At 44.9% G+C, this 22212-nt stretch overlaps 1 protein-coding gene across 1 annotated transcript in view; it reads right to left on the reverse strand.

Moving 5' to 3' along the window:
• The window catches only part of SV2A (synaptic vesicle glycoprotein 2A), a 100573-nt gene that overhangs the window by 18162 nt on the left and 60199 nt on the right, over positions 1-22212 (reverse strand). The window contains exons 3-8 of the mRNA XM_075192789.1: positions 15839-16019; positions 12997-13148; positions 12664-12797; positions 9819-9908; positions 9342-9452; positions 8863-8951 (exon numbers count right to left, since the gene is read on the reverse strand). Of these exons, the coding sequence (XP_075048890.1) occupies positions 8863-8951; positions 9342-9452; positions 9819-9908; positions 12664-12797; positions 12997-13148; positions 15839-16019 (757 nt within the window). The remainder of the gene's footprint in view (positions 1-8862; positions 8952-9341; positions 9453-9818; positions 9909-12663; positions 12798-12996; positions 13149-15838; positions 16020-22212) is intronic.

Consider the following 22212-nt stretch of genomic DNA (forward strand, 5'->3'; position numbering starts at 1 on the left):
TCCACTATCTCACTCCACTAAATTACTGCATCTCCACTATCTCACTCACCCCCTCCACTGTCTCACTCTCCCCCCTCCACTGTCTCACTCTCCCCCCTCCACTGTCTCACTCTCCCCCCTCCACTGTCTCACTCTCCCTCCATTATCTGACTTACCCCCTCCACTATCTCACTCACCCCCTCCACTGTCTCACTCTCCCCCCTCCACTGTCTCACTCTCCCTCCATTATCTCACTTACCCCATCCACTATCTCACTCACCCCCTCCACTATCTCACTCACCCCCTCCACTGTCTCACTCTCCCCCCTCCACTGTCTCACTCTCCCTCCATTATCTCACTTACCCCATCCACTGTCTCACTGCTCCTCCACTGTCTCACTGCTTCTCCACTGTCTCACTGCTCCTCCACTATCTCAATCTCCCCCCTCCACTATCTCACTCTCCATCCATTATCTCACTTACCCCCTCCACTATCTTACTGTCCTTCCACTATCTCATTTGTCCCCCTCCACTACCTCACTTGTCCCAATCCACTATCTCACTCTCCCTCCCCCCCTCCCTCCACTATCTCACTCCACTATCTCACTCCACTAAATTACTGCATCTCCACTATCTCACTCACCCCCTCCACTGTCTCACTCTCCCCCCTCCACTGTCTCACCCCCTCCACTGTCTCACTCTCCCTCCATTATCTCACTTACCCCATCCACTATCTCACTACTCCTCCACTGTCTCAGTGCTCCTCCACTGTCTCACTCTCCCCCCTCCACTGTCTCACTCTCCCTCCATCAACTGTCTCACTCTCCCACCATCAACTGTCTCACTCACCACCTCCACTATCTTACTGCTCCTACACTGTCTCACACTCCCCCTCCACTGTCTCACTCTCTCTTCTCCACTGTATCACTCTCTCCCCTGCAATGTCTCACTCTTCCCCCTCCACTATCTTACTCTCTACCCTCAACTGTCTCACACTCCACTGTCTCACTCTCCCCCCTCCACTATCTCACTCTCCCCCCTCCACTGTCTCACTCTCCCCCCTCCACTATCTCACTCTCCCCCCTCCACTGTCTCACTCTCCCTCCATCCACTGTCTCACTCTTTCCACTCCACTGTCTCTCTCTCACCCCTCCACTATATCACTCTCCCCCCTCCACTGTATCACTCTCTCCCCTGCAATGTCTGACTTTCCCTTCTCTACTGTCTTACTCTCTCCCCTCAACTGTCTCACACTCCCCTGTTTACTGTCTCACTCTTCCCCCTCCACTCTCTCTCTCTCTCTCTCTCTGCCACTGTCTCACTCTTCCCCTGTGCACTGTCTCACACTCCCATCACAACTGGAAGCAATCGCGATGAATGAAGAAGTCGGTGCCACTTGATGACGTCACTGGGAACCGCAACACTGTTATCGGTGCTGTTAAGGGGGTAATGTAAGTATGCGGCCATAGACAATGTACTTTACAAAGCGTTGTACATTGTCCATGCCCGCATGCTTACATTACCCCTTAACAGCAACGATAACAGCGTCGCGGTTCCCAGTGACGTCATCAAGTGGCACCGACTTCTTCATTCATCGCAATTGCTTGCAGTCGGTGACCACATCAGTCGTCCTGCAGCCTCGTCGGGATGGAGCCCTTCGGTGTGAAGACGTCGGGGTAAGTCTTGTCGGAATAATCAGCATCATTATTCTGCACCCCACCCGTTTAACCAGGTATGGGCTCCATGGCTAAGAGCAGTTCTCAACCCTCCTCCTCCTCCTGTGCTTTCTGACCCCCTCCCCAACTGACCCATGCATGGTGAGAAGCCCACCAGTAATATTCCCCTTCAGCTATGTGGTCTTATCTTCTCTATATACTCAGCATCTAGCATTCTAGTAGAAAACTCAGATGTCAAATCTAATCCTCTTTCTTCACAATCTTATTCATTCTAGTTGTGTGTTGCAGTTTAGTGGTTGTCACAGGATAGACTAGAAACATCATAGACAAGCAAATCACGGTCATAATTACGCTGCATGAAAATGTTATCTAAACAAGACACCGGGTGACCTTCATTCATCCTGCTGATCTGTCATTGGAAGGTTGGCAAAGAATGATCTAAGTTACTATAAGTTTTTATTTTAATTAGACAGTCAGTGTAAGTGACTGAATCATTCTCCCCCCTCCACTAACCCTAAAGGAAAGGGTTATTCAGTTGTGGAACCGTACCCTGCAGACAACTACAATAAAGGTCACTTACTGTATTTCTTCTGGATTCATTCATCACTAATGACTAGTTTTTGATTTTTTTCTCAGCTGCCCTCCCTGCCGTGTGTGTGCCCTCCCTGCCGTGTGTGTACCCTCCCTGCCGTGTGTGTACACTCCCTGCCGTGTGTGTGCCCTCCCTGCTGTGTGTGTGTGTGCCCTCCCTGCTGTGTGTGTGCCCTCCCTGCTTCTGGTGTACCCTCCCTGCCGTGTGTGTACCCTCCCTGCTGTGTGTGTACCCTCCCTGCCATGTGTGTGCCCTTCCTGCTGTGTGTGTACCCTCCCTGCCGTGTGTGTACCCTCCCTGCTGTGTGTGTGCCCTCCCTGCTTCTGGTGTACACTCCCTGCCGTGTGTGTACCTTCCCTGCCGTGTGTGTGCCCTCCCTGCCGTGTGTGTGCCCTCCCTGCCGTGTGTGTGCCCTCCCTGCCGTGTGTGTGCCCTCCCTGCTTCTGGTGTACCCTCCCTGCTGTGTGTGTGCCCTCCCTGCTTCTGGTGTACCCTCCCTGCCGTGTGTGTACCCTCCCTGCTGTGTGTGTGCCCTCCCTGCTTCTGGTGTACCCTCCCTGCCGTGTGTGTACCCTCCCTGCTGTGTGTGTGCCCTCCCTGCTTCTGGTGTACCCTCCCTGCTGTGTGTGTGCCCTCCCTGCTGTGTGTGTGCCCTCCCTGCTTCTGGTGTACCCTCCCTGCTGTGTGTGTACCCTCCCTGCTTCTGGTGTGCCCTCCCTGCCGTGTGTGTTCCCTCCCTGCTTCTGGTGTACCCTCCCTGCCGTGTGTGTGCCCTCCCTGCTTCTGGTGTACACTCCCTGCCGTGTGTGTACCTTCCTTGCCGTGTGTGTGCCCTCCCTGCCGTGTGTGTGCCCTCCCTGCCGTGTGTGTACCCTCCCTGCCGTGTGTGTACCCTCCCTGCCGTGTGCGTGCCCTCCCTGCTTCTGGTGTACCCTCCCTGTTGTGTGTGTGCCCTCCCTGCTTCTGGTGTGCCCTCCCTGCTTCTGGTGTACCCTCCCTGCTGTGTGTGTGCCCTCCCTGCTGTGTGTGTGCCCTCCCTGCTTCTGGTGTACCCTCCCTGCTGTGTGTGTACCCTCCCTGCTGTGTGTGTACCCTCCCTGCTTCTGGTGTGCCCTCCCTGCCGTGTGTGTTCTCTCCCTGCTTCTGGTGTACCCTCCCTGCCGTGTGTGTGCCCTCCCTGCTTCTGGTGTACACTCCCTGCCGTGTGTGTACCTTCCTTGCCGTGTGTGTGCCCTCCCTGCCGTGTGTGTGCCCTCCCTGCCGTGTGTGTACCCTCCCTGCCGTGTGTGTACCCTCCCTGCCGTGTGTGTGCCCTCCCTGCTTCTGGTGTACCCTCCCTGTTGTGTGTGTGCCCTCCCTGCTTCTGGTGTGCCCTCCCTGCTTCTGGTGTACCCTCCCTGCTGTGTGTGTGCCCTCCCTGCTGTGTGTGTGCCCTCCCTGCTTCTGGTGTACCCTCCCTGCTGTGTGTGTGCCCTCCCTGCTTCTGGTGTACCCTCCCTGCTGTGTGTGTACCCTCCCTGCTTCTGGTGTGCCCTCTCTGCCGTGTGTGTTCCCTCCCTGCTTCTGGTGTACCCTCCCTGCCGTGTGTGTGCCCTCCCTGCTTCTGGTGTGCCCTCTCCACCGCGTGTCTGCCCTCCCTGCTGTGTGTGTGCCCTCCCTGCTTCTGGTGTGCCCTCTCCCCCGCGTGTCTGCCCTCCCTGCAGCCTGTCTTCCCTCCTTGCCATGTGTGTGCCCTCCCTACTTCTGGTGTACTCTCCCTGCCATGTGTGTGCCCTCCCTGCTTCTGGTGTACCCTCCCCACTGTGTGTCTTCCCTCCCTGCCGTGTGTGTGCCCTCCCTGCTTCTGGTGTACCCTCCCAAACGCGTGTCTGCCCTCCCTGCAGCGTGTCTTCCCTCCTTGCCGTGTGTGTGCCCTCCCTGCTTCTGGTGTACCCTCCCTGCCATGTATGTGCCCTCCCTGCTTCTGGTGTACCCTCCCTGCCATGTGTGTGCCCTCCCTGCTTCTGGTGTGCCCTCCCCACTGTGTGTCTTCCCTCCCTGCTGTGTGTCTGCCCTCCCCGTCTAGTATCTGCCCTACCCGCCATGTGTCTGCCCTCCCCGCCGCATGTCTGCCCTCCTTGCTTCTGGTGTGCATTCCCTGTTAGCCCTCCCAGCCGTGTGTGTCTGCCCTCCCTGTTTTTTGTGTGCCCTCACTGCCTGCCCACCCCGCCTCGTGTCTGTCCTGGCTGCTGCTGGTGTACCCCCCCCCCTCCTCGTGTCTGCCCTGTCTGCTTCTGGTGTACCCTCCCCGCCTCGTGTCTGCCCTCCCTGCTTCTTGTGTTCCCTCACTGTCTGCCCACCCCACCTCGTGTCTGCCCTGTCTGCTTCTGATGTACCCTCCCTGTCTGCCCTCCCTGAATCGTGTCTGCCCTCCACATATTGTGTATGCCCTCCCACCATCTCTTGTGTGCCCTTCCTGACTGCTCTTACTATTTCTCAACTACCCTCCCTGCTTCTGTTGTGCCCTTCCCGCCTCATGTCTGCCACCCCCGCCTCTTATTTGCCCTCGTCAGCCCGCCTTATCTCTTGTCTGACATCCTCTTCTCTTGTTTGCTCTCCATGTCTCTTGTTTTCTCACCTAGTCTTGTTCCTCTCTTATTTGATCCTCTTTGTCTCCTATTTGATCCCAAATCTTATGTCAGTCCCTCACTGTCATCTATGTCTCACCACATAACTCATTTTCTTCCCTATTGATCTGCTGCCATCCTTGTTAGTTGTCTGCCACCCCCTTGTCTGAAGCCTGCCCTCTTTGTATTTTGTCTGCCACCTTATCTCACATCTATACCCTAATCCCCATTGTATTTTCCCCTGGTCTCCTGTTTCCTGTCTGCCACCTTGTCTTGTTAGCCGTCTTCTCTCAGATCTGTATTACTTGTCGCTTGGGTTCCCCAATATGTCCTCTCAATTCTGCCCCAACACCCCTTACTCAGACACAGGAGCCTTTCAAATTCTCACAGGAGTGCTGTGTCGCAACACCACTCCACAACGCGTTTATAAACGCTTCCAAAGACTGCAACGTACTGCATTGAGAGAACCCCTTGTGGTTGCCATTAAAGGCCGGTTATTTCCCCAGCCATAGGCAAACCGAGGGGAGGGCTTCCTAGTGACTGGAAACCCCCCTCCAAGCCTGGGGCACTGTATAATTCAGGTGACTGGACCCTGTCCCCGCTTCACACGGGTCTGCTTGAAAAGGGAGATCTGTGTACACCTAACAGTAGTGCACGCCCATGTATATTATAGGGATAGGAAGAGTTGGAGAGCAGTCAAGCACTGTATAATATTATAGCCACGCCCCCATGCATGTTGGTCACGCCCACTGGCGGCATGGTGTGGAAACCCCCCTCTACAAATCCTGCGTTTGCCCCGCCAGCTGAACCAAATCTATAGCTCTCGGCCCAGGTCTCAATAGGAATCGGTACATATCAGGGGTCGTGTTCTAGGCCCCACAGTACCATGATCCAGGTCACACAAACGTTGCAAATCCCCTCACTATGCTTCTGCATATTTCTATATGTCCTCCTGCTTTGACACTGGCCCCGTCAATTATATCTCCAACACCTCTAGTGATAATTCTGCAGAAAAGTTAATAATTAATGAAAAACTGTATCAAGCAGATGCGACACATGGACCTCACACGCATCAGAAACTGGTAGTAAAACACATAACAAACAGAAGTGACCTATAAAATACTATAAATAGCCACTCAAAGTAGAAGCTTCTTTTATTTAATAGAAAACTCAAGCAGAAGTAATGGAAGGTAACGCTGCAAATGCTTAACGGGATGTTTGCTTTTACTGTCTAAAATGTACTGTAATAATAACAGAATCTGATTATTTGCCATAAAATACAGCACATTTGTGTGCACTGCGGAGGAGAGGGGAGGGTGTCATGTCTGTAACAGACTGTCTGTTTGTAAACTGCTGGAAAATTAAATAAAGAGAAATTCCTATCGTGAAACTCTAGACCCACAGTGCCAATAGCAACTGACGTAGGTGGAGCCCGCAAGGAAGTGACAAATTTCCGTGTGGGGAACCCACAAATCATGGACTGCAGGCTAATCTCGCTAGGTGACGAACAAAACAATGGTGGAGGTCAAGGTCAGGGCAGGCAGCACTGGTGCAATATCAGTATTCAATCCAAGGTCAGGGCAGGCAGCACTGGTGCAATATCAGTATTCAATCCAAGGTCAGGGTAGGCAGCACTGGTGCAATATCAGTATTCAATCCAAGGTCAGGGCAGGCAGCACTGGCTTAAAATCAGTAATCAATCCAAGGTCAGGGCAGGCAGCACTGGCTTAAAATCAGTAATCAATCCAAGGTCAGGGCAGGCTGCACTGGCATAAAATCAGTATTCAATCCAAGGTCAGGGCAGGCAGCACTGGTGCAAAAATCAGTATACAATCCAAGGTCAGTGCAGCACAGGTGCAAAATGGAACAACAAGTCAAAGGGTGAAGATCCCAAGCAAACATAATCGTACAAGGTTGGCACAGAGTAGTTTAATAGAAGGTAAAGGAGATTAGACAATTTAAGGTACAGAACCTGTCACTAAGGCATAATAAAAAGATAGTCACTTAAATAAAGACTAGAGAATAATGAAATTAAAGTAAAATATTTACACAAATTGAGTTATGTAGCAGGATAGGCCCATTTCCCAGAAGAAAGGAAAGGGGGGGAGGTGTTCCGACAATACATTATTAATTTCCGCGTTTGCGTCACCATTCTGCAAAATGCCATTCCGCACTGTATTTGTAAATTCGAATTTTCACGGAATTAATAGAGCTGACCTGACAATTGTCAATTCTCTCTGCTCTGTGGTGGGGTTGGTAAGGCTGAGAACCCTCAAGGCTTGCAAAGCAGCTCTGAAAATTGTGCTCAACTCTAACAGAGACCAGGGGCCAGATTTACTAAACTGCGGGTTTGAAAAAGTGGGGATGTTGCCTATAGCAACCAATAAGATTCTAGCTGTCATTTTGTAGAAAGCACTAAATGAATGAAAGCTAGAATCTGATTGGTTGCTATAGGCAACATACCACTTTTTCAAACCTGTAGCTTAGTAAATCTAGCCCCAGGGGCCTGATTCATTAAGGATCTTAACTTGAGAAACTTCTTATTTCAGTCTTCTGGACAAAACCATGTTACAATGCAAGGGGTGCAAATTAGTATTCTGTTTTGCACATAAGTTAAATACTGACTGTTTTTCATGTAGCACACAAATACTTGATAGCTTATTTGTACACTGAAATTTAAAGATGATATTTGTGTGCTACATGAAAAAACAGTCAGTATTTAACTTATGTGCAAAACAGAATACTAATTTGCACCCCTTGCATTGTAACATGGTTTTGTCCAGAAGACTGAAATAAGAAGTTTCTCAAGTTAAGATCCTTAATGAATCAGGCCCCAGGTGACATCGTAGGCTTATGTCTGGATCCCTTAAGATCATAAGAGCCCTTTTGGATTTTGGATTTTTTTCTGAGTGCAGTTTAGAAACTGGAAGCAAACTACTGGTTATAAAATAATGAAACGCAGTAATTCCACTCTTGTGGTCTTACGATATATATAATTTGGCAGTGAAATAATTAAGCAGAGATCTTTACTAGGAATAAACTCTTCAACTAGAAGAATCAGTTGTAGACAGGACGGCAGTAATGATATTGGATGCCTGAGACAAATGTAAAGCCGCCAACTGAAGTAATGCAGAGGAAGAAGCTGTAGACGTGGGGATGTTGATCCGAACACTGTCAGTTCTGCTTAATTAAAAATGAAATGCGTGTTTGCTGAGGGTAAGTGCGAAGGCATCTCGCAGACCTAACAAAACAATGGCAAACTCCATCCACAACCTCGTCCAAAAAGCAGGAAGTCAGTCGGGCCTCTAGCGGTCGCAATGACGATAGTAATTTCACAGAGCGACTTTGAAGTTGATGAAGCGAGAAGTCCGTAAATGAAAAGACCATTATCCTGCTATTTCCAAATCTAAGCACCTCTTGGTAATTCGACAACAAAACCTGGATCCCAAACTGCTCTGTCAGCCGCGCAACCTCTTGTGGGCAACCTCAGTATGGCGGCCGTTTTACTACTTGACAACTTTTGACAGTACCTTTAAATAGTTGTCACTTGTCACTAATTTAACACTTATCGAAAATGAGCATTTGCAATTCAACAACTGGCTCAGCAGCAAAGTGTCCCTAGTAAAAATATTGAGATGATGGCAACTATCCACTTACCCAAACTTTCTCAGACGAGGCACACTTAGGGCTAGATTTACTAAGCTGCGGGTTTGAAAAAGTGGGCATGTTGCCTATAGCAACCAATCAGATTCTAGCTTTCATTTATTTTGTACCTTCTACAAAATGACAGCTAGAATCTGATTGGTTGCCATAGGCAACATCCCTACTTTTTCAAACCCGCAGCTTAGTAAATCTAGCCCTTAGAGTCTCCATAATTTTTCAAGGCGCCCATAAGCCAAAATAATTACCAAGTAGCCCCCCACCTTGCTTACCACCGGGCCTGGCCGTGGCACCCCTGTAAGTTCATCCCAGGATGCCGCGGCACACCATTAGAGAACCACTGTACTTACCTAAAAGACATGGTGAACCAGACAGCCATCATCATGAGGGTGATCCGTCGGTATTCTGGGGCAAAACACTGCTGGAAATTGGCCCAAACCTGCAAGCATGAAAATTAATTAAACGGCGTTCATCTATTTCAGGCCCATTTTTAAACCAGTTCCGAAAAAAGCCTTCTATATTGTAGAACTGTACAAGTCTAACTTCAAAGGACAATAACAGACTATTTCCATAACACAGATATGGACTAAAATATTTTTTTTACTGCCCCACCCACCTGTAGTTAATTGGGATGTCCAAAACAATCTGTCCCTCAATGGGTAACTCCACTCAAGAATGATATTGACCAATTAGAATCACTATGCTACGAAGTACACACTACTTTCAATACTTGAAATTAGGAGTTATTTCAATAAGTTGTAGTACCCAGTCCATTTAAGTCCTTTACGTTGGGCTTTTTACCTGTTACAGATCTAAGTTGTCCTCCTACCTGCTGAGACAAATTGAGGATTCGAATCATCCAACGGCGGTACAACGTCCCTGTATCTGACTGGATCTCAATCAGCTCATCTTCCTGTTTAATAGTCTTTATTTGTGTGACCTGTAAAGACATTGTTAGAACTGACTGGTAAATAGAGGGTTAAAACGGTGCAACTCTGTATGCAGTTAAACGAGCAATAAAGATGTTTAATTCAAAACCAATGATAACAGCATTGTGATGCTGTTCACTTATCCCACAGACTGGCTGCAAATTTAACATAATCCCTTTGTAATCTCTAGTACAGCTCTGAAGATCAGGAGAGAGGTTGCATTCCTACCTCATAGTTTTATCAGTTGCAAAAATGGTAATTGTATGTAATTACTGAGCTTGATGAAAAGGTTTGACAAGCATGAATTCACGTCCATTACACCATGAAAGAACATAACTGCAAGCTGTGGTTAGGGGGTCCATAAAATGGCTACTTACAGAAAAGACCCTCTCGGGATGGCCTTTGGCCCTCATGTTGGTGTCATGGACTTGCTTGAGAACCATCCAAGCCTCGTCATGTTTTCCATTCTGGAAGAGAAATATAGAGAAGGAATAGTCATGGTAATGCAAAGGACTATGGGTAGCAAGAGGAAATACATTTACAATAAAGTCTTGGATGTATGCATTATTATCCCTAATAATTAGAGATAAAGAAGTCAATTTGCTTGAACTAATTTAGCCAAATGAAAGGTGTTTGTAATTTATTAAACTGTCAAACATTTTGAGGCGTTCCCATTTTTAAATCAAATATGTTTCCAAAATAAATCAGACGTGTTCTTTTATCTCTGATCTAATCTCCGTCAGCAAAGATCCAGGCAGGATTTTGAAATGACTTCTAGTCCCTCAGGAACCTCAAACAATTGATGGAACCTTCACATATAATACCGTTCTATGATTTGCACCCCCCAGGTAAAGACAGTGACTTTTAGTTCAGTACACACTGACACTTAACTAATAAACATGCACTATTTCTAAACAACCTTTGTTTCTGGTTAATTCCACTTTACTTGTCAAACGTTTACTTAACCAAGCATATCCTCCATTTGTTCATAAGGTAATTTGCAAGGTAAAACAAACTACTAAGCACAACACATACTGGTCTGTAGTCAAATATACGTGGTTAGAATAACTAAATAGCTTAACACGTACCAGTATCATAGTGACTAGTCCAATATAAGCAGGTATAATACCTAACTATACCAACACATACTGGTATCAAAGTGTCTAGTCCAATACATGCAGGTATAATAACTAACTAGTCCAATACATGCAGGTATAATAACTAACTAGAACAACACACACTGATATCAAACTAACTAGTCCAATACATGCAGGTATAATAACTAACTAGACCAACACATACTGGTATCAAACTATCTAGTCCAATACATGCAGGTATAATAACTAACTAGACCAACACATACTGGTATCAAACTATCTAGTCCAATACATGCAGGTATAATAACTAACTAGACCAACACATACTGGTATCAAACTATCTAGTCCAATACATGCAGGTATAATAACTAACTAGACCAATACATACTGGTATCAAACTATCTAGTCCAATACATGCAGGTATAATAACTAGACCAACACATACTGGTATCACACTAACTAGTCCAATACATGCAGGTATAATAACTAACTAGACCAACACATACTGGTATCAAACTAACTAGTCCAATACATGCAGGTATAATAACTAACTAGACCAACACATACTGGTATCAAACTAACTAGTCCAATACATGCAGGTATAATAACTAACTAGACCAACACATACTGGTATCAAACTAACTAGTCCAATACATGCAGGTATAATAACTAACTAGACCAACACATACTCGTATCAAACTAACTAGTCCAATACATGCAGGTATAATAACTAACTAGAACAACACATACTGGTATCAAACTATCTAGTCCAATACATGCAGGTATATTAACTAACTAGACTAACACATACCGGTATCAAACTAACTAGTCCAATACATGCAGGTATAATAACTAACTAGACCAATACATACTGGTATCAAACTATCTAGTCCAATACATGCAGGTATAATAACTAGACCAATACATACTGGTATCACACTAACTAGTCCAATACATGCAGGTATAATAGCTAACTAGACCAACACATACTGGTATCAAACTAACTAGTCCAATACATGCAGGTATAATAACTAACTAGACCAATACATACTGGTATCACACTAACTAGTCCAATACATGCAGGTATAATAACTAATTAGACTAACACATACTGGTATCAAACTAACTAGTCAAATACATGCAGGTATAATAACTAACTAGACCAATACATACTGGTATCAAACTAACTAGTCCAATACATGCAGGTATAATAACTAACTAGACCAACACATACTGGTATCAAACTATCTAGTCCAATACATGCAGGTATAATAACTAACTAGACCAATACATACTGGTATCAAACTATCTAGTCCAATACATGCAGGTATAATAACTAGACCAATACATACTGGTATCACACTAACTAGTCCAATACATGCAGGTATAATAACTAACTAGACCAACACATACTGGTATCAAACTAACTAGTCCAATACATGCAGGTATAATAACTAACTAGACCAACACATACTGGTATCACACTAACTAGTCCAATACATGCAGGTATAATAACTAACTAGACTAACACATACTGGTATCAAACTAACTAGTCCAATACATGCAGGTATAATAACTAACTAGACTAACACATACTGGTATCAAACTATCTAGTCCAATACATGCAGGTCTAATAACTAACCATTCTGATCAGCACAACAGGTCCAACAAAGACTACTATCTTAACACCCACTGTTATAATTTTGTCCCGCCTGACAGGCAAACACCCCACGTTAACTAGAACTAAGCAAACTAGAATCATACAGATATGTCTCATAATATTTGTGTACTAATAAATATATACAAAACACAAATCATTGTTAATAATGTAATTCATCTGGAGTGAAGATCCTCTTCCAAGTGTTCGCCAAGAGGTCTTGGTTGAATGAATCATCGGTAATTGGTCTTACATTTAGGGGTAACTGTATGAAGATGAGAGTTTTTGGTGGGTTTGAAAAGTGGAGATGTTGTCTACATCAACCAATCAGATTCTAGCTGTCATTTTGTAGAATGTCTCCACTTTTCAAATTGGAACTCTCAGCTTGATACATTTACTCCCCTAGGATGTATAAGGAGACTATAATGCATGTGTTTAATAAGACAGGTGTCCAAAACCCTCTCTTACCTCTAGGTAGAAACGTGGACTTTCCGGCATGGTGGTGAGAGCCCCGATGGCAAAGACAGAAGGGAACGCACAGACCAGTACAAACACCCTCCAGCTATGGAACTGGTACGCCGAGCCCATCTGGAAGCTCCATCCTCCAGGGGAAAACAAGGTGTAATTATTATCCTCAAACAAAACATTATTTCAAAATCAGTGTTGGCTAAACCCGTCATTGACCGATTCCATCACGGCCTCATTAAGACTCAACATTTTCGGGGCACAGTATCCGGAGTTTGTAATCACTGTCACAGTGGATGAATATTTACACAAAGACACTTTATTGAAATGACTTACCATAGTGAGGGATGATGGCCCATGCCATGGCAGAGGCATATATTCCCCCAATCATCCAGAACATGCACAGCCAGCTCAGGTGTTCTCCCCTCTTTTCCTGGGCAAGGAACTCCGAGAAGTAGGAGAAGACAATTGGAATGGATCCCCCAATACTAGATAGAACATGAAGAACATCGTTTTGAGGAGCAACCACAAAAGAGAAGATCAGATGACATTGTTGTCCAACAGTGAAACAGAACCCTCTCTTTCAATAGAGCCCCATAGATTTGTGGCTTGGTGGGATTCCATGCCACTGGGACCTTCGCAATGACCTGGTCATGGCAGTGATTGCAGAAGATAAGGTGCAATCAAGTCATGGCAAGGTCCTCGGCCCCCCCAATAATTTGGGGTCACTATCAAACAAGAACTTGTGCAAACGTTGAAACCCCCTTAAACCAATGATTTAAAGGTGTTCCAACTCCTTTAAAACATCCTGGCACTGAATAGACAGGGGCTGGCTGGGCTTATGAGCAGGAATACATTGGGCTGAGTTACTAGGCCAACTCTATTTTATTTCCTTTAAAACGTTCCTAATAGGCTGCTGAGCCGAGTGTCGCTCCCCCGGCTTAAATTTACCAGCCAACCCCGGCGAATAGGAGATATATATGAACTCTAACCTGTTTACTGACACTAAGGTCTGGAACTAAAAAGAACTATTAAAACTGATTCCTAGAACAGTGCTTGTCTCTCAGAAAACATCTGTAAATAAAAGACTCTCTGGTAATAATGACAAACTGAGTTTCTCCAGCAGGACTTCTCTGTGAAGCCCTGAACCAAGGAGGGAATTGTGACGATGATAACTCATTTGTGACACCGTCTTTTAACATTCGCGAGTATATAGGCAAAATTTCCCATACCTTGATCGAACGTGAAATGTTTAAATCTGTTATGCAGCTAAAGGCAAGATTATAACTTTATCCTAACTATCATATATTTTGATAAGATCTGAAAACTTTTACATCTAGATTTGTGGAGGTTACCAGTAGCCCTTTAGGTGAGCCAATCTGCTTAACTGTGCCAAGCACAGGAAAATGGATATACTACACATATAGGGGCATATTCATTTAGGGCCGGGCATTATGGCTATGTGCCGGAATGGCCCGCAGAGGTAATCCGCTTTACCGCAACACCGCAGATTTCCGCAAAGTTTCGGTACCGTATTGACAAACTTACATGTGCAGCTACACGTAACCGCGATGCCCGGACCTAATTGAATATGCCCCATATTATACTATCCCTCTAGGCTATTGTTCTATAGGGGCAGTGGGCAAATTCAGGAGGTTGTATCCGGTTATATCAATCGCTACTCTCTGTCATATTTTTAGTCCTTTCAGGACCTAACTATGACTCAAATGCATACTTGCCTACTTTCAATAGGCGACGTCCCGGAGAGGGGCGTGACTAGAGGGCGGGAGGGGGAGGGGCACCTTGAATCGCGTCATTTTGGCCCCACCCCCAGGAGTAAAATGACGTTTTGTTGCGGGGCCAAAATGACGCGATTCACCGAGAATCGCCTCATTTTGCCACGGGAATTGCGGGATGCGGAAGAAATGCTAGCTCTCCCAGGAGTCCGGGAGACTGACCCGAATTTCGTGAGTCTCCCGGACTTTCCGGGAGAGTTGGCAAGTATGTTCAAATGACATCAATCTGCACTCCCAATTATGTCACCTATATCTATACCTATATCCATACCCGTCAATAGTCCTGATATTGGCTGTACAGTCCCAATTTCTGTACCCCAAAGGGCAGGTTTACCAGAAAGTGAGTGTGGTTTCGATCAATTGTGGGTGTGGTTGGTCGGAACGGGGAGTTTGGGCTCTTTTGGGGCAGGGCTTAATTTGACTCAAGCTTGCTCTTTTAAGCGTAGACAGGTGTGGATATATCCATTGCCTCCAGAAAACACCTTAAAGCTCTATTGTAAGTAGATGATAAAACCTTAATAAGATTGACAGAAGAGCTCTGGAAGGAGATAAAGAAATGGCAAGGAAGGCAAACAACGGAACTGCAGGTTTACAAGAAGACTTACCAGTACCACGATAGAAACTAGCTAACAGCCTATAACAAGAATATTTGTGTACGTTCATTCCCTTAATCACGTTAGAAAATTACAGAGGATAGAAATAGAAAAGTTAGAGTCTCTTTTAACTACACTGTCAGGGGAATAAGACAAGTACGACATGTTAATTGCAATCGGCAGAGCACATACTGACTGCCACATCACATCTATAAGACATTACACACCTCGTTACACACCCATGTATCGTATAACTGTGTTGCTAGATTTAATCAAGGTGACCAGAGAATCGAGCTGTGCACAGTGCAGATACGTATAATAAAACTTCTTTTCCCTTAAGTAAATAAGTGAATGCTTAAAATGTTCTTGCTATAAGATTTTACCAAGTTTCTATGACAGTGTTAATAAGTCTTCTGGCAGACCAGCATTTAATGCAATTGCCTTTGCTGTGTCTCTCTTCCTCATTATTCTGTTCTCTCTTCCCGGAGCGCTCCTGTCAATCCTATTGACGTAAGGTAATCTTCTCACAATGTAATAGCTTGGGGTGTGTGGCCTGCTGATGTCATATGTGCCATTATAAGGGAGGGCAATGCCAGGACCGCAAAGAACTCAAACTATAAGGACCATCTTTGTATCTGAGAGAAACAATCTGCAAAGGGTATATATATAAAAAATGATAGAAATATGTTTGACTGAAAAGGACTACCGCTGTTGATAATTATGTGATACCGTACACTTAACGATGGTACCATGTGACCATATTCCTCATAGGACAAAATGGCTGCTCACCCCACTCCTGACAGAAGTCTGCAGAAGAGGAACGTTCCGTAACCTTGAACGAAGGAAGAGAAGAAGGCAAAGACGCTGTTGACCGAGAGGGAGATGAGGAGACACTGTTTCCTTCCGATGCGATCTGCCAGTCCTCCCCACAAGAACGCCCCCACCATCATACCCAGGTACACGATGAGGCCTGCGGAAAAATCATATATAAACTCAGTATGTCAGCATCATACAGTATGTGTAATTCATGTGTACATTATTCGTCTGCCTGTGATCTGGAAGAGAGAGCAGCAATGTATATATATATATATATATATATATATATATATATATATATATATATATATATATATATATATCGTGGTGGAAGTGGGGGTATATGTTGGTGGTACGTCATACCGCCGCTTCTCCTACTGCCTCCACTGTAACACTATCACATTCCAGTCACTTACATTATGTATATATATATATATATATATATATATATATATATAAATATATATATAGCGGTATGAAAGATGTGATGTGAATGTTACAATGAAGGCAGTAGGAGAAGTGGTGGTTTGGCGTAGCAGCGTATATACCCCCACTTTGACCTCCGTACGTGTTGTTTGTTTATACAGTGTTGGGCAACCCCCTCTTGTATCCCAGTTTGTGCATGGAGAGTGCAGGGGGACAATGTACAGTAGCTTGAACTCAACTGCATAAAGGCTCGTGCCTAACATGAGACTAAGGGCTAGATTTACTAAGCTGCCGGTTTGAAAAAGTGGGGATGTTGCCTATAGCAACCAATCAGATTCTAGCTGTCATTTTGTAGACGGTACTAAATAAATGAAAGCTAGAATCTGATTGGTTGCTATAGGCAACATTCCCACTTTTTCAAACCCGCAGCTTAGTAAATCTAGCTCTAAGTGTGAACATTGCATCAGGTGAGAGGAGGTAGATAGCATTTAATATATCAACCTGCTTCTGCTACCTACACTGATACCTGTATAGGCTTTTAGGATGTGTAGACCACTGTACGTGTGTGTGTGTGTGTGTGTGTGTGTGTGTGTGTGTGTGTGTGTGTGTGTGTGTGTGTCTGTGTGTGTGTGTCTGTGTGTGTGTCTGTGTGTGTGTGTGTGTATATATATAAAGATGTGTAATTAAAATTCGTGTTAGCCTTTTTTTCATTAGCAATGTGAACAATTAGCCAGACCCGTAAGAGTCACAGGCTCAGTACGGTCTACCCCAGTGACTGAGCCGAGATACAAAGGGTTAGTAGAGGGAACATTATTAGCGACAGCAACACTAAAGGTCACATTATGAATTGTAAAATATGTATCTCCGCAGAGCAGTTCACTTTGCACAAATCTGCCAACAAGCAAGCCCCACCTTCCAGTACTTGGAAGCACAGCCCAAAAAAATAAACCTGTGCATGCTTTTGCAGGATTGTGCATCTGGCTGGATGGTGGAAACAATACAGCTGGTGCTCAAAATATTCTTTAAGCTCCAATAAAAACATCTCCCGGGCGTATATTTACTAAACTGAGGGATTGAAAAAGTGGAGATGTTGCCTATAGCGACCAATCAGATTCTAGCTGTCATTTTGTAGAATGCACTAAATAAATGATAACTAGAATCTGATTGGTTGCTATAGGCAACATCTCTACTTTTTCAAACCCGCAGTTTAGTAAATAAACCCTCTGAGGTTAAAATAATCCATGAAAATGACTGGTACCAGTCACACCATGCAGTACCAGGTAATATTTAAGGCAACTTCTAGCCCAAGATACGACGGTTTCAATGCCAACAAAGGTGGCAACGTTCTTCACTGGTGAAAGGCTTAATGCCTACGGCAACTATATATACGGAACTGCCCTAGGTGTAAGCAGTAAAGGTCAGATGACCATTAGACGCTGCAGAAAACCAGCGGGGATAATACTGCTGCACATTCTTGTCTCGGAAAGCTCTAAATTGAGCTGTTAAATAGCAGATCTCTCACCTCGCTCCACAGGAGAGCAGAGGAGTTTGTGTAAACCTAACAGCATCTTCATTCCCTCATGAAACGCTCGCTTTCCACATAAAGACTGGCCTTTGTAACTCTGTATGAGAAAAGTATTATTCCCAGCTTTTCATCCCTGCTCTGCACCAGTTTAGCAAACGTACAAAGTTGCTTGGTCACAGTTCCGAAATTCAACCTAATAAGTCTTTATTTATATAGCACCTTTCTCCCACTAGGGCTCAAAGCACTTGACATTGTTGCAGAGGGTGAGTCGGCCATCTTTGTCATGGTCAGCTGATGTTCCAAGGAATCATTCACATCAATCCCTGCCCTGAGGTTAGAGGTGAAATTCCCCATCATACACTATGGTCCGTGTTTGTCAGAAGCCAATTCATTTACCAGTATGCTTTTGGACTGTGTGGGAGGAAAACCCACGCAAACACGGGGAGAACATACAAACTCTACACAGATAGAGCCATGGTAGGAATCAAACTCATGACCCCATGCCGTTCTATTAAAGGGAACGTATCACTTGAAGAATATAATTTATTCACTAGGCATAGCCCTATGGTGCCTAATGCTAAATCCGGTCCTATGTGTAAAGACCATTACGCTGGAAATTGATGAATTTTGAAAACTATGTATGTTTTATACCACTCTTCTTGGTGAATAAAAGAATTGACACTATTGTTCCAGTTTCGCTCATAGGTCATTTTAAGGGAGGTAACTTAGGTAAGTGATGTTTCTTGGGCAGCTGGTGATCTACAAATGCACCTGCAGGTGGCAGTAGAGAGCCAACCCATTCTTCCAATGCTTATTGGACCCTTGCACAAACATGTAGTGATACTATTTTATGGCAAGATGGATATAGACTGCAAAATGCACTATTTATATTTGTTATAGCTTAGTGTTTGCAATATGCGGGTAACTAAATAAGGAACCATGATTGCTCCGATAATCGGCTGAAAACACTGTAGTGTGTACTCAGCCTAAAACTGTTAGATCTGGGGGGAAATGTGTCAAGCTGAGAGTTTTCTGGCGGGTTTGAAAAGTGGAGATGTTGCCTATAGCAACCAATCAGATTCTAGTTATCATTTATTTAGTGCATTCTACAAAATGACAGCTGGCATCTGATTGGTTGCTATAGGCAACATCTCCACTTTTTCAAACCCGCAGTTTAGTAAATATACCCCTACGTCTCAGTAATGCCACTGATTCGTAGTGAATTGATGAGCTTTATTCTTGTGAATGTTGGTTCATTCCCAACATGGCCGCCTCCAGGGTGTGTACTCAAAAAAGTCGATCGCGATTCTCCTTCGAAGCTTATGAAAGGAGACATCCCTGTTTTCCAGGTAGTCTTGTGTTCTCTTTGTAGCATCCTATTAAATACGACTCCTGGTCACATCAACGCCAGTACTCCTTATTGACTTACTCGCACAGTAAGCTGTCGCTTTGTATTGAGGTTAGCGTTCTTCTGTAGGGGGAGAGGAAAGTATTGTGGTTCTTAAAAAAATGACAGAAAAGGCCAACGATAAAAGCAGCCACACTCTCCCGTGGAGTTAATCACTAAAGGGCGTACGCCTAAAACACATAGCAACCGCGGCTCATAGCAACTGCTATCCCAAAGACAAGAAAATGGCTCATTCATATAATTACCTGCATTGAATCGTTTACACACTTACGCGGTGGAAAGACCTCACTTACGCATAGAGGTGTAATTAGTGCTTTGTGAGCGTCATGCAAAGACACTTCCCCTTTTTTTGTTGATGGGAGGGGGGGGGTGGTAGTTTTGGGGGTTCCCCACAAGCCAATACTAGACTTAAAATTCAGACTTAACATTCTAAATCATACAAGAACAGTAATAAGTAGCAAATATACAGGTACAAAAATTCCGTAAGTATAAATTTAACGTAAAAACATAAAAATCACACAAATAAAAGTTAAACATAAAAACATAAAAAGTACATTCAAGGCAGACAAAGGAGGTGCAGACATAAGGTAGAGAGCGAGCTGCTCGTGAGAGCTTACAGTCTAGAGGGTCACACCCACCCACCACCCTAGATCTTGGGGATCGGAGCCCAGAAGGGCGCCCATACCCCACTATCCGTGAGGGGAAAAAAATAAAAAGTGCAGCTACAAACAAGGAGAAAAATAAATAAGGTCTGTGATTATACAGCCCCAGCCTTCCGGATAGGCAATATAAAAATTCTCCCGCCCAGCCAGAAGGCCAGGACAAAGGAGCGCTAGTGGAAACAGGAAGGTAGTATTAATGTGGTAAGTGCAAAATGTCAACATAAATAAATAGATATAAACAAAAGAAACGTCAATACATATAAAAAAAGGTCAAGAAATGCCCCCACCCCACAAAGAACTTAACCAACCCTAGCGATGCCATCCTAGGCTGGTACTAGCAAAATCATAGGAGGGGGGGGACAAAGAGCGTGAGGTCCCCCCGATTTTACTATTACAAGCACTAGACTTTGCCAGTCTGTGCTGGTGACAGTAGAGCAGGTAAATCCGCAGAGTGGGGTCCCCCCTGCCATAATGCCAAACCAGCCCCAGGCCGGTCAGCCAATGAGCTCTTAGCGCCAGTCCCCTCATATATATAACATGGGGATCTCCCACGGCTTGAACTCAAGCCCTGAGTTCAAGCCGTGGGCATTTTAACAGTGCAGACATTATGGGGGGAATCCAGTTAGCCGCGAATTGTCTCCGGAACGGTCGTTTGCGGCGGGGATTTGCCAGAAATCTCCACTCATTTTTCGGTGCGATGAAAAATGAGCGACGATTTCTACCGTAATCGCCAGCAATTGAATTCCCCCCGCTATGACTGTCATAGACATTTCATACCCAACCCAGCAGATGTACCCAGTAAATATCACACAATCCAAACGACTAAACCAGAAACTTATTTTCAAAAGGGTGATTCTGCCATTAAAGATCCTGCAGAGCCGTCTTGCGTGTAGTAGTATATACATCTTACTCACACAGATCCTGAAAATAAAACCTAAAGTAAATAAGACATGTAAATATCACTTAACATCAAATACGTGCTTCCAAACTTAAAATCCACTGGAGGATTTCAACATAAATATGTAATCAGGATGTGAAATTAGGGGTAAAGGGAAACAAAAATATCTCTGAAGGCAATTTGCAGGATAAATATTTGCAGGATTGGGTGACGCACTATTAACTCGATCCACGCCTGAGAGTGAATATATTTTCCTCCAAGCTGTACGCTGCTCCCCACGAGGGAACGGGTTAACGGTGGCGTGTCGGATGCAGAGGCAGCTAAGGCACTGTGAGTCAGCAGCTACACAACTGCTCCCGGCAGTGTGAACTCTTAGCCCTGCTATAATTTAAGTGAATCTGTTACAGGAAGAAACCACTAGACACGGGTAGAGTAAGTCTGTAATAAGGGGGTAATTGATGCATTCCTGCAACAGTCCCGATTGCAAAATAGGGACAATTAGTCTAAGTGCACGGAGTGGGTCGTTCAACAAAAGCCAGGTTACACAGACAAAGGAGCGAGTCGTCAGATCAGACACAGTGCGGGTCTTCAGACCACACTGATGGTGGAAGATTGTAGGACAGCGCTTCTGGCCTCCAGTCCTCACACCTGCCCAACAGGCCATGTTTTCAGGATTTCTGCCTGTGGAAGCAGGTGGGATCATGACTTGACCCAGCCATACAGATTAACTCTCCTGTGCATGATTAAAGAAAACCTGAAAACATGAGCTGCTGGGGGAGGTGTGAGGAATGGAGTTAAGAAACACAGTTGTAGGAGATTGTCTTGCACAGCAGAGCAGGGGTTAATTGGCGCCACACGCACCTGCCATTGGTGGACGCAGCAGAGGGGGTTAAAGGGAAATTAGGGACCTTTGGGGCGTCAAGCTTGTCAAAAGCAGAGTTGCTGCAATGCCATTATCAACTCTTTTCTCAGCAATGTCCTTCTGTAGGTGACTTTGAAGCCAACTGCAGCCCGTCTATGCATTACAATATTCACACGGCTCAACCAACGTGCAGACAATGCATTAGAATGTTCCCACTGCTAGACTGACCTCTAGACAATGCATTTAGAATGTTCACCAGGAGAGACAAAATCATAGCCAATCAGGGCCTTAGATTACTTACAGGACTAGAACAAACTGTAGCTAATCAGGGTATTGGAATTTTCAGGTGACTACATTCTTTACTATGCAGATTTGTAGCTTGCATTTTGGTATGACTTGCAGCTATTTTCAGCTATGGCCAAGCACTATGATTTTTAATATGTGAATGGTTTTCAATGGCCATCTTAATAACACCCGCAATTAGGAAATGGTGGATTTTTATTAGCTATGCACTGTTTGCACCCAGTTCACACAAACGGGTATATGCGGGTAAATACACCGATCAG

This window comes from Mixophyes fleayi, chromosome 12 (genome assembly GCF_038048845.1).
Source record: "Mixophyes fleayi isolate aMixFle1 chromosome 12, aMixFle1.hap1, whole genome shotgun sequence".
Classification (NCBI taxonomy): Eukaryota; Metazoa; Chordata; class Amphibia; order Anura; family Limnodynastidae; genus Mixophyes; species Mixophyes fleayi.